At 41.7% G+C, this 13,480-nt stretch overlaps 1 protein-coding gene across 2 annotated transcripts; it reads right to left on the bottom strand.

Moving 5' to 3' along the window:
* Positions 1 to 4,868: 4,868 nt before the first annotated feature.
* LOC106604510 (NAD-dependent protein deacetylase sirtuin-1) lies at positions 4,869 to 13,127 on the bottom strand. 2 transcript variants are annotated; one of them, XM_014199179.3, is made up of 9 exons: positions 12,531 to 13,127; positions 11,607 to 11,729; positions 8,287 to 8,525; positions 8,043 to 8,195; positions 7,782 to 7,929; positions 7,610 to 7,689; positions 7,262 to 7,445; positions 6,481 to 7,134; positions 4,869 to 6,303 (listed from the first exon to the last, which is right to left on the bottom strand). In XM_014199179.3, exons 1-9 carry the CDS (start codon positions 12,859 to 12,861, stop codon positions 6,023 to 6,025), a joined length of 2,193 nt encoding a protein of 730 aa, XP_014054654.1. In that variant the 5' UTR covers positions 12,862 to 13,127; the 3' UTR covers positions 4,869 to 6,022. The 2 variants fall into 2 exon arrangements, with proteins under 2 accessions (XP_014054654.1, XP_014054660.1); XM_014199185.3 differs by having other exon boundaries at positions 11,607 to 11,678; positions 12,531 to 13,122.
* Between the last annotated feature and the right edge of the window lie 353 nt (positions 13,128 to 13,480).

The raw sequence follows: 13,480 nt of genomic DNA, 5'->3' as shown, positions 1-13,480 counted from the left end.
ACACCTCTTGCAATGAGATGCAGTGCCTTAGACCGCTGCGCCACTAGGGAGCCCACTTGGAACGCCTGCTCATTGATGTCAATACCCAAGCCGATAATTGTGATGGGTTGAACTGGAATTATGTGAATAATGCTAAGGATGATGATGGTGAGAGCCCAATATAGCCTAACCCTTTAATCATAGGATACTGTAAATGTGTCTCTAAAATCACAATGTTTCATTTCTATAGTCATGCTACAAAGTATTTTTTTATTGAAACTTCCAAATGTTGGCCTTTTAGGCCTACCACATGAAACAATTACAGCATTCATTACATGTTCTATTTTCATAACTGACTCAAAATTCGCTATGCTACAGCCTATATATAATATTCTCCCGATATGAACACATTTATTTTAGGCCATATAAAGAACAGCTCTGCATGATTTGATTAAAAGCAGCAAAAATACACATTGTTTCATATTCTTTAATAAAAGACTCATAAACAGAAACAGGCAATAGGCTATAGAGCTGGCTTCACAGTTTCCTCGCCAAACAGGCCTTCAAGGAAACTCGACAAACACCATATATACAAAAGTATGTGGACGCCCCTTCAAATTAGGGGATTCGGCTACACTCTAAAAAGAAAAGGTTCCTGGAGTATCCTTCAGGAGTTCTTCAAATTGAAACTGTGGGGGAAGCCCTATAAGTTCTTAGAAGAACCCTATAAAAGGGTTCTTTGAATAACCTTTTGGGGTTCATTTTTTAACTACCCCCCCTCCCCTATTATTTATTATTATTAATAATAAGCATAACAATAACAACAATAACACTATATTTTAGTTGTCAGTGTTTATTATGATTTTAGTGGCAAAGTAAAATAAAGAAAATCTAAATATGAGGTAAACTCCCAGCAGAGACCCAAGTCCAGTGGGTACATCCTCTGGCCTGTTGATGTTAATGTGTTGATGTTCTCTGTGTCCATAGCCAGAATGAATGTGCAGTGCATGATGATCAAACAAGTTCCCTGTTATATTCATCAGCGGTGTAGGGAGGGTGAAGTCTGTGAATCCAAAAAATAGTCAAATAGTAATTATACAGATGGTTAACAAAACATGCACACAACAGTATTCATACCTTGGTTTTTGTGGTAAATGTGAATTTAAAAAACTGTTTTTATAATGGTTTTCATACACATACCTTGTCCATAATGTAGAGGTCTATGGGATATTCGTTGAAGAGGTAAGGGAGGAGGATGGTAAATGTGATCTGCATAACATACCAATACCAATACCAATTGGCATACCTTTGTATGCCTCCTCCTCTGTGTACCTGCAGACACAGACACAAAAGTGAGCAGTTCAGTCATCTGCACCCAATACAGCTAGCCATCAACATATTCTTATAGCCTACATATTCTTACCTCTTTGTTGATTGATATCCATTCAATTGTCAATTTTCTGTTTTAGAAAGATTTGCACAAATATGAGAAGATAGATGTTATCATCATAAAACAATATCAATTTAGATCATACAAGGGACACACCTTACCTTAAATTGAGGAGATCTTTATATTTTTCAGGTAATTGCTTGCACCTGTTGTCCTTTCAAATTCAAATCCAAATGTTTCAGTTGGGCAGTTAGGTTCCTGCAAAAAAAAAACACAAGCTAAGGAGCTTCCTCGATGAACCCCACCTCCTATGGGGTTCTTGGAAGAACCTTTTGGGGGCAATTTTCAGTGTCAAGAATCCTTTTAGAAGAATCCCTCATTTTTAGAGTGTATTTCAGCCACACCTGTGGCTGACAGGTGTGTAAAATCAGGCACACAGCCATGCAATCGCCATAGACAAACATTGGCAGTAGAATGGCCTTACTGAAGAACTCAGTGACTTTCAATCTGGGACCGTCACAGGATACCACCTTTCCAACAAGTCAGTTCGTCAAATTTCTGCCATGTTAGAGCTACCCCGGTCAACTGTAAGTGATGTTATTGCGAAGTGGAAACATCTAGGAGCAACAAGGGCTCAGCCTGTGAAGTGGTAGGCCACACAAGCTCACAGAACGGGACCGCCAAGTGCTGAAGCGCCTAGTACGGTAAAAATCGTCTGGGTTGCAACACTCACTACCGAGTTACAAACTGCCTCTGGAAGCAACATCAGCTATTCATTAACTATTCATTAATGAAATAGGTTTCCATGGCAGAGCACAAGCCTAAGATCCCCCTAAAATTCAATGCCAAGCGTCGGCTGGAGTGATGTAAAACTCGCCGACATTGGACTCTGGAGCAGTGGAAATGTGTTCTTTGGAGTGATGCATCACGCTTCAACATCTGGCAGTCCGACAAACTAATCTGTGTTTGGTGGTTGCCAGGAGAACACTACCTGCCCCAATGCATACTGACAACTGTAAAGTTTGGTGGAAGAGGAATAATGGTCTGGGGCTGGTTTTCATGGTTCGGGCTAGGCCCTTTAGTTCCAGTGAAGGGAAATCTTAACACTACAGCATACATTCTAGACAATTCTGTGCTTCCAACTTTGTAGCAACAGTTTGGGGAAGGCCCTTTCCTGTTTCAGCATGACAATCCCCCCATGCACAAAGCGAGGTCCATACAGAAATGGTTTGTTAGGGCTCCTGGGTGGCGCAGTGGTCTAAGGCACTGCATCGCAGTGCAAGCTGTGCCACCAGAGATTCTGGGTTTGCGCCCAGGCTCTGTCGCAGCCAGCCGCGACTGGGAGGCCCATGTGGCGGTGCACAATTGGCCCAGCATTGTCCGGGTTAGGGAGGGTTTGGTCGGCAGGGATATCCTTGTCTCATCGTGCATTAGTGACTCCTGTGGCGGGCTGGGCGCAGTGCATGCTGACCAGGTCGCCCGGTGTACGGTGTTTCTTCCGACACATTGGTGCGGCTGGCTTCCGGGTTGGATGTGCATTGTGTCAAGAAGCAGTGTGGCTTGGTTGGGTTGGGTTGTGTTTTGGAGGATGCATGGCTCTTGACCTTTGCCTCTCCTGAGTCTGTACGGGAGTTGCAGTGATGAGACAAGACTGTAACTACTACCAATTGGATACCACAAAATTGGGGAGAAAAAGGGGTTTTAAAAAAAATGGTTTGTTGAGATAGGTGTGGAAGAACTTGACTGGCCTGCACAGAGCCCTGACCTCAACCCCATTGAACACCTTTGGGATGATTTGGGAACGCCGACTGCGAGCTAGGCCTAATCACCCAATATCAGCGCCAGCCTCACTAATGCTCTTGTGGCTGAATGGAAGCAAGTCCCCGCAGCAATGTTCCAACATCTGGTGGAAAGACTTCCCAGAAGAGTGGAGCAGAAAAAGGGGGGACCAACTTCATATCATTGGCTCATGATATTGGAATGAGATGTTCCACAAAGAATGTTGGTCATGTAGTGTAACTCAACGACATTATGTGCACGAGAAGGTCTGTAGTACCTTCCACAAAAAGTTTTGCTCTACAAAAAGTCAGGTAACCGTCTCACACACACTCTCTCTGTCTCTCAAGTCTGGCAGGTATCTGTAGGCTGATGCTGTGAAGATTAGCCTCTCTCCCCCGAACGTTTACTAACAATTCAGCATTGTAGTCTTATTTACTATAATGTTAGTCTTTGCAGCCTATAGGATCATAACACATGATGATGCTGCAACATGTTATGACTGATCAAGTTTTTGGTGTGTTGTTTGATTATTGACTTCTACTGGACAAGGGGACTATCTCATTCTCTCTCTCTCTCTCTCTCTACCATGGCAGGCACATGTAATGTTTGGTTAAACCCCCATCTCTAGTTAATCTCTGCTGATTATATTGCATGTGTTTCACTCTTAGCATATTTTATTTTACTTGTATTCTAAGCAATCTAAAAGCTGATGAAGCGCTCTCTCTCTCCTTTGTCTTTTTTGTTCAAAGGCCTTTACTTGAGGCCAACTTTACCATATTACCCTGGAGGCATACTTACACACCCAGTCTCATTACTTTGCTGAATGATATCTCTCAACTTTAAACAATGCGAAATTCAAATATAAAAGAATTTGTTTAGCTTCTTTCCATTTTGTAGCTTCATGAAATAGCAAACATTACGGGAATTCAGCGATTACATTTGTTTACTTCCTCTTTGTGGCTCCCTGATGAAACAGCAATACCATTACTGTAGTTAGGCTTAGCCAACCTGTACGATCCGGTGTTATGATAGTGATTCTTTTTCTGCCACAGTTGGTTCGTTTACGCTTCTACCATTGTGGCTAGATGAAGTAAGCATACAGCTTCATCTAGTGGTCGCGTCTGGAACAACAGTTGTTGACAAACTAGCGTTGTAGCTAAACCTTAATCCTTTGCCTAACCTTAACCTCATTCTCATAATTTACGTTAATTGTCATAACCTGCCATGTTAATTAAACTTAACCTACTATGTAAACAAATCAGTATCACCACACTGGATTTGAGAGTGGTTGGCTCGTTCTCGACACTGTGTGCACCTATATACGCACTGAAATGTACGTCCACATGACCTATCGCACGAAATGGCGTGAAAATAACTGCGACTGGGGTATCAGGACAATGTAGTTAAAATCATGCAATGACTGCAGGTTCGTTTTTATCACTGAAGCTGGATTGGAATTACATTCTTTGAAAAATAATCTTAGTACAATTTTAGACAAAATCACAGCTGTGTGTGACTTTTGCAGGCATAAGAACTTTAAAAACATAGGTATAGGGTTATACTATAAATACAGTATACATTATCAATATGGGTAAATAATGGCACATTTAGATAAATAACAACCTCATCTGCTATGTTATGGGCTATTTGTTGGTGCATGGTGTCATTAAGCTTAATATAAATCTAGCAAATAAAATGATACGTTTTTAAAGAAAACAGAAACGGTTAGTACGTTTTTAATGATGTAAAAAATAATGCAGAGCATAAAAGCTGACACACCAACATCACAAGGGGTGACATACTAATTCTAAAAACTCAAATTTCGTTTGAATCATCTTCAGTTCATTTCTGTAAATGTTGTCCCTTCATTTGTGTAAAACACCCCCTTGGAACTGCTGCAGGATCTGAACTGCATGCACTTACCTGTAAAGTGGTCTTCTCAAACTAAACGTGGCCGTCAAATAGCATGCAACTCTCATATCTCTATCCATTTCTTACACAAGTGTGTTACACCTTGTGATTAATAAAGGCTATTTATGTTGTGTCATGAAAACAACAAAAAAATGCCTACCACGAATGTTGAAAATGTTAGCTATTTTACTACCAAGATCAATATCAAAACAAAAACAATTTAAACATACGAATGAGGCTCTTAAAACACTAAATTCAGCTCATGTTAAACTGATCCCAGAACACAATGTCTGTGTTCAGGCTGGACATTTCTCCAGACAAGTGAATACGAGCTCTATAGATTTCCACCTCCACAACCAGTCACATCCTTCAAATAGCTCATGCAACCAAGGACATAAGTACAAATGCATCAAACTGCTGGAAATGGAAGATGAAAAAAAGTGCTATTTGCTCAAATGAAAGCATATTGAACATGGTTATAAGGCTTTATGTTTGCACAATGTATAACTTCAATTTGATTTAGAAAACCATCACCTACTCAGTTGAGTATGTCTTACAAAATACAAAAATAATAAAAGCTTGAACGTGACAGTAAAAAGTAGCTGCCAAATATTGTAAGGAAAACAATGCCACCATTAAATATAATCTTTACACTTCAGTGGTGGGTAAGTCAAAAACAAACCTTTTAGGACTTTATGGAAAAATTGAAAAACATTTGGAGTATGGGGGGGAAAAGTGTTCTTTGGTCTAAGTTTTCTGTTCCTTTCTTGGTTAAGCTGCTAATGGTAGTACACAAAACATGTACTCAACTCCCCTGCAGCTCAGTAATGTGGTCGGATGCAGAAAGACAATGAACTTTCTGCACAAGCACACAAGTGTCAAAAAATGATACAAAACAAGATAATAAAAACAAAAAACAAAAAGTGCCTTGTCAAGACAGGGTAATTATTATTATTATTTTTTTTAAAGGTCTGTGGTGTTCTGAACATTTGTTTCTGTATTGTCTGTCTGCTTCACACTCAACGTGCCCTCGCAGGCTTTCTTGCGTGTCACTGTGTCTATGAGGCAGCCCTCGACCTCCTCTGTTGGTGTGCTCTGCTCGTCCTCTGCATCGCTGTCTTCCTCCATCTCCAGGCTGGAGTCCTCGCTCTCGCAGGAGCTGGACGTCTCGTCCTCCGAGTTGGAGTACACTTCTGCCCCGTGAAAGATGTAGTGATTTGGTGCTCGGAAAAGGTATTGAGAAGCTGGGTAAAAGACATCACATTTTGGGTGAATTTCACATCAACAAGTTGTTATAACATGGAAATTACAGGACATGATTTAATGAAACGACATGGAAAAGTTATTACCATCAGAAGGTTTTGTATTAAAAAAAGAAGTTTTGCACAAAATCGGAGGTAAACGAACACTTGAAATCTTACTCTCAAGGCGCTTGCTGATAGGACTTCTACAGATTCGACTCATCCAGCATAGTCCGCGAACTTCAAGGTTGATGTGTTGATCATTTAATCCAGAGCCTTCTTCACGCCGCGTGTCTGTTGATGGAGAGACGGAATACTCCATTCTCTCCTCATTGGGGCTTGGAGCCTTTGGACAGGGCTCTGGTTGTGCTACTACTTCTGGAGTGTCTTGGACAATCTGCCCTTTTGGACAGGGCTCCGGTGGTACTCCATCGACTTCAGGTGTGTCGGTGACATTCTGAGCCGTCGGACAAGGTTCTGTTGGTATTCTGTCGCGTACTGGGGTGTCTGACACCATATGAGTGTTCGTCTCCTCTGAGGCACTGACCGATGAATCTGTGTGACGGTGCTTCTGTTCTTTCTCTGTTGGCTTACTGTGAGTAGACAAGGCCTTGCAAGATGGCTGCTCTGCGGAAGTCGCTAACCGCGGGGGGTTTTCTGTGATCTCATTGAGTCTTAAGGAGTTGTAGCACAGTTGCTCAAAGTCTCCGCCCAACCGATGGCAGAGCTCGTTAACGATGACATCACAGTCCCCAAGTAGCTCCACATCAAAGTTGAGGTGAGGCAGCTGCTCCCGATTTATCAAGACTTGAGGCACGTCATGAGGAATAGAGGCTGGATGGAAAGAGGTCACCTGTTATATATGCATGGCTCGAGAAAGCATAATACCGGTAATAACATGACAATAACATTGGTAATAGCATTGCTTATCTTGGGCATCTAAAAAAAACATTTAACATACTTGGGATGAGAGCCACGGGTCGCACTTTCAGTGAGGACCCAATGACAATAAGGAGGTCCACTTCATCCTTATCCTGTCTCATTGCTCTGTGGAATAGTTCTGGAAGATTCTCTCCAAAGAAGACAATATCTGGCTTCATGATTGCCATGGGGATATCTGGACACCGTGGACAGTGAGGGACAACCTTGAACAGAGATTTGAATTCATTATGGAAACAAATCAGACAATGGATGCTACTGTACAAGAATCTGTGAATGACTGAAAAAAGCCACAAGTCTGTCCAGGAGTACACATCAATTCACAGATTTGACACTGGTGAATATTAATAGGAACCATTCTTGCCAATACCTGATAAAAAATGTCTTCCCTTACGGCCTCACAGTCAACCTTGTGTTTACAGACGAGACAGGAAGCTGTTGCAAAAGACCCTGAAATACAGAAGAGTGTGGGTCATAAGAGTGAATATTAGACCCTGAACCACAAACACTTGATTAAAGTTAACATGTATTACAGTATGTACCATGACATTGGATGATCCTCTGAACCCCAGCCACTTGTTCAAGAGTGTCAATGTTCTGGGTGTAGTTGCGTAGTAGCTTCCCCTGCTTGTCCAGCATAGATATGAATTTGTGACAAGGCGAAGGTTGGAACTGTCCTGGATAGATCTCCTGCAAGAGAACAGAGCAATCAAAACCGTCTGACATATCCAACAAGTGGTCATTTACAGATATTCATCATCGCTTAAACAAATACGACACAGATATGCTTTCTGTCCACAAACCTTAGCAAACTTGAAAAATGGCCTTGGGTCTCTTCTGAAGTACTCGATATCAAACATTGCTTGAGGGTCTGGAAGATCTGGGAAATCTATTGCCAGCCTTGCATAAATGCCATCTCTGGATCGAAAGTCTGGTATTCCACAAGAAACAGACACCTGAGGAAAAATAAACCATCAGTCCTAATAAGGCAACTGTGAAAGCTATACAAAGACACAGCAAAACGTAATTGTTCCCTGCAATACATACCCCAGCACCAGTCAGCACAAGGATCTTTTTGCTTTCCTGGAGTAGGCGAACCACATCCTCCAGGGTGTTTATGTCTTTGCGCTTCTTTCTTTTAGGAGGCTCCGAGATGTTGATGATGATCTGCCACAGTGTCATATCATCCAAGTCGGGCGGAAGCACAGTCTCAGGAAGCAAGTCTTTTAGTATTGTTCTCGGATTGGTCTCTCTCATAATGTGTTGCTGAATAAAACTGTAGGAACCTAATAAAAACAGAAATACTGCACATTCAAATAGCTTTAAACAAGTTATTGTATCTTGAACATTACCTGGGTTGCATGCAATTTTGTGTATTACAGCAGATGTATTAAATGCAACAATCTTCCCATAAATCGTAAAGGCAGAATAAACCTCTTCAGAATGGCATGGTTCCCAAAGTTCTTATATTTATTCTCAGTAATACCAATAACCCCACCAAAGACAGTCTTTAAAAAAAGTATACCTCAGCCATTAGACTTTATACGGGCAAATAAAACTCAAAAAGGAAAGTTACATCTCCCTAATCTTTTTAACCTCTGACTGGAATTGCATCAACTCGCCACCCAAGGCTTTTACTTGAGACATATCGTTAAATGCACTAAAGAGGAACAATGTGTAATTATAGAAGATGCGCATTCACCCTCAATCTTTTCACTTGTCCATTTTCAAACGATAAACTAAGAACATTAACAACTTCATAGTTAACACTAACAATATGGAAGAAAATTAAAACAGATTCTACAAGAACCAACGTTACTCCCAAAAAACACAAGCCTAGGGAAAAATCCTTCGATAGCTTTTCAGAATGCACCGATAAATTGGTTCACATGGAAACAAAGGTGTAAGAAACAAATTACTTTGTAATAGGAAATCTATTTCCATGACAGAAATAAAAAGCAATTTTGGATTGACCAATGTCGATATTTTCAAATACATGCAATTTAAGTTTAATATCACAAAATGTTGATTGAAATCTTTGGGGACATTAGAGCAATCTTAAGGGAATTCTATTCGAGTTAGAAAAGGATCTTCATATGATGGGTATGATATTCAAAACCTTGCAGAGAGCCTATCGAAATGACAACCTCTTAGGAAAAAAATTACTCAGCAAAAAAAGTCCTCTGTCAACTGCATTTATTTTCAGCAAACTTAACATGTGTAAATATTTGTATGAACATAAGATTCAACAACTGAGACAAACGGAACAAGTTCCACAGACATGTGACTAACAGAAATGGAATAATGTGTCCCTGAACAAAGGGGGGGGGGGGGTCAAAATCAAAAGTAACAGTCAGTATCTGGTGTGGACAGCAGCTGCATTAAGTACTGCAGTGCATTTCCTCCTCATGGACTGCACCAGATTTGCCAGTTCTTGCTGTGAGAGGTTACCCCACTCTTCCACCATGGCACCGGCAAGTTCCCGGACATTTCTGAGAGGGGGGGCCCTCACCTTCCAATCCAACAGGTCCCAGACGTGCTCAATGGGATTGAGATCTGGGCTCTTCACTGGCCATGGCAGAACACTGACATTCCTGTCTTGCAGGAAATCACGCACAGAACAAGCAGTATGGCTGGTGGCATTGTCATGCTGGAGGGTCATGTCAGAATGAGCCTGCAGGAAGGGTACCACAAGGGAGGAGGATGTCTTCTTCCCTGTAACGCACAGCGTGGAGATTGCCTGCAATGACAAGCTCAGTCTGATGATGCTGTGACACACCACCCCAGACCATGACAGACCCTCCACCTCAATCCTGCGCCAGAGTACAGGCCTCGGTGTAACACTCATTCCTTCGACGATAAAACGCAAATCCGACCATCACCACTAGTGAGACAAAACCGCAACTCATCAGTGAAGAGCACTTTTTGCCAGTCCTGTCTGGTCCAGCGATGGTGGGTTTGTGCCCATAGGCAAAGTTGTTGCCGGTGATGTCTGATGAGGACCTGCCTTACAACAGGCCTACAAGCCCTCAGTCCAGCCTCTCTCAACCTATTGCGGACAGTCTGAGCACTGATGGAGGGATTGAGCGTTCCTGGTGTAACTCGGGCAGTTGTTGCCATCCTGTACCTGTCCCGCAGGTGTGACGTTCAGATTTACCAATCCTGTGTGGTTACACGTGGTCTGCCACTGCGAGGACGATCAGCTGTCCGTTCTGTCTCCCTGTAGCGCTGTCTTAAGCGTCTCACAATACAGACATTGCAATTTATTGCCCTGGCCACATCTGCAGTCCTCATGCCTCCTTGCAGCATGCCTAAGGCACATTCACACAGATGAGCAGGGACCCTGCGCATCTTTCTTTTGGTGTTTTTCAGAGTCAGTAGAAAGGCCTCTTTAGTGTCCTAAGTTTCCATAACTGTGACCTTAATTGCCTACCGTCTGTAAGCTGTTAGTCACAGGTGCATGTTCATTAATTGTTTATGGTTCATTGAACAAGCATGGGAAACAGTGTTAAAACCCTTTACAATTAAGATCTGTGAAGTTACTTGGATTTTTACTAATCATCTTTGAAAAACCAGGGTCCTGAAAAAGGGGCGTTTCTTTTTTTGCTGAGTTTATAAACTATTGGTACCAAGACAAAAATAACTGATATTGGCCCAAGATGGAGGGAATGTTTGAACATAACTAATTAATGGATTCTTAATTATCCTTTAGTTTATACTGGATTAAGTGTAATGTATTATATAAGAAACAATTTACAGCACAACGACAGAGTAATGTCTAAAGTGTAAACCTAATAATGACTAAATAACCCATGCCCCCTGGAAATGCTATAAAGTCAAAATGTTATGGGTGGAGAAAGTTGGCTGTCAGAGTGTTGCAATGTAAATTGACTTGTCTGCATATTTCAAGAATTGTCCTGAGGGTGCAGTGAGATACCTGATAGGCTGGACGATACACTTTGTCAATTATCTTAAAATGTACAGTACCAATCAAAAGTTTGGACACACCTACTCATTCAGGAGTTTTTCTATATTTTCACTATTTTCTACATTGTAGAATAATAGTGAAGACAACTATGAAATAACATATAGGGCATCATGTTGTAACCAAAAAAAAATTGTTAAATCAAAATATATTTTATATTTGAGTTTGTTCAAAGTAGCCACCCTTTTCCTTGATGACAGCGTTGCACACTCTTGGTATTCTCTGAACCGGGCACTGGAGATAGGGGTGAAAACAGGTAGGTCTCTGGGCAGGTGTGATGTCGTTGATAGTGGTGCGTCTGCATGTTGTCTTTTGTACGGTTTGAAAAATTCATTTTCAATACACCTGGTAAAAATAAAATGGATTATTAGACATCTTGTACCTATCTGTGGTTGAGGGGTCCAGTCACTGGAACTTGCATGTGAGGATCTGTCATCATCCTCATTGACACCATCTGGGAAGGCAAAGCCATTTTGGTGAAACTCCTCATCAGTGTCAAGACACTCTGGACAAGCAATAAAGAGGACATGATTGTGGGAATTGATACAGTTTCGCCAATTAATTTAAAGCTGCAATATGTACCCGACCAAATTCATATAGAAATGTGCTAAATATCTGTCAGTCATTGAAAGCAAGCAGTAGATCTGTTCTGTGTGCGCTTTTTCTATTCTTCCCGTTCTTAAATTTCACTTTCGCGTCTTGTACTTTCGGTTTTATACACCAGCTTCAAACAGCTGAAAATACAATATTTCTGTTATGTAAAATTAGATTTCACAGCGGTTTAAATGGTACATTATTATCTACACGCGTATGTTGTCACATTAAGTGAAATTAAGCTAACTTTTAGAATTTTACCAACCAAGAAATGGCGGAGCGATTTCTGCATCTTTAATATGACTAGCTGTCTCTTCATAACAGATCACTCAGGCAATGTGTTGAACAGTAATTTACCTAGTTAACTATTCTGCAAAGGACTTGAAAATATTACTGCATTTTTGCATTCCGTGAAATGTGCAAAAAACGTGCAACCCAAAAACCTGAATTGCATAACATTACTAGCCAAAAAGCTAATGTTCATAGCTGGCTACCTTAAAAAAAATAATTAAGTCGGCTAAAGTTTGCTAGTTTCAACCTTCAGGTTGACGTACTGCTGAACTAGCGTGCAGCAAGTTAGCTACAACGCTAGCGAGCCCAATTGAATTGGCTATCCAAGGTGGAGTAATCGAACCAGACATGCAACGCTCGAGTACGCAAAAAAAAAACTTTGCATACTAGCTACAGCAGCTAGCTGGCTAAATTAGCCTACCTGCAGGCTCCGCAGCGGGTCCAGACGCCTCTTTTAAGTTTGTTACGCTTTCCCGAGGTTCCAAGACCAGCAGCCCATTGTCTCCGCCTAGTGCTGCTGCTGCTGGGGCCTGTCCTAACGCCATCACCGGCTCAATCTCCTCATCTGGCCGCACAGAAATCGCCGCAGCCCAACTCTCACATGCCCCTAGCTCGTATGTAGCTTGCTCAGTCTGAACAATTTTGAGCCCACATTCTATGGCCATGCTCATTTTGGACTTTTTTGAAACGGGTTCTTCCATACTTGAAGTGCTGGAACTGGCTCCAACAAGGATATTCTCCCCGTCCGCCATCTTCAGCAGGGGGAAAAAAGCCGCTATGGTAAAAGAAGAAATATTTGTCTGTCGACAGCTGGGTATTTAAATGGCGCATGTGACTCGCTCTCCACTCCACCAGTAGTTGCGGCCCGAGCGCCACTTCAGCACGTCAATGACGTCAACCACAAGAACACGTATCGTGATTCATGTTTCGCTATGAACTTTGATTGATATTAATTTGAGCAAATGTCACATTTCAAATCAACTAAAGCTACTAGCGTTAACCTGGATAATATTGCAATATTCAATGGCACATTGTCGTTCTGGTTCTTGAGACTGCCAGCTGCACAGCGCGAGCTAAAATAAAGTCGACCTGGAACGCGCAACACCACTGAAGCCTACAGATGAGCCAGGCTAGCTTAATCAGTTATTTTCAAAGCTTGCATAATATTTATCAGAATGGATTATATTTAAGCAATAACGCACGAAAGGGGCCATATACCACGGCTAAGGGCTGTTCTTATGCACGACGCATCTCGGAGGGCCTGGACACAGCCCTTAGCCGTGATATTTTGGCCATATACCACAAATCCCCGAGTTGCCTTATTGCTATTATAAACTGCTATCAACGTAATTAGAGCTGTAAAAATAAATG

Source organism: Salmo salar, chromosome 01, assembly GCF_965601325.2.
Source record: "Salmo salar chromosome 01, fSalSal1, whole genome shotgun sequence".
Lineage (NCBI taxonomy): Eukaryota > Metazoa > Chordata > Actinopteri > Salmoniformes > Salmonidae > Salmo > Salmo salar.
The sequence above is the reverse complement of the archived record's forward strand: the minus strand, read 5'-3'. Positions and strand labels throughout refer to the sequence as shown.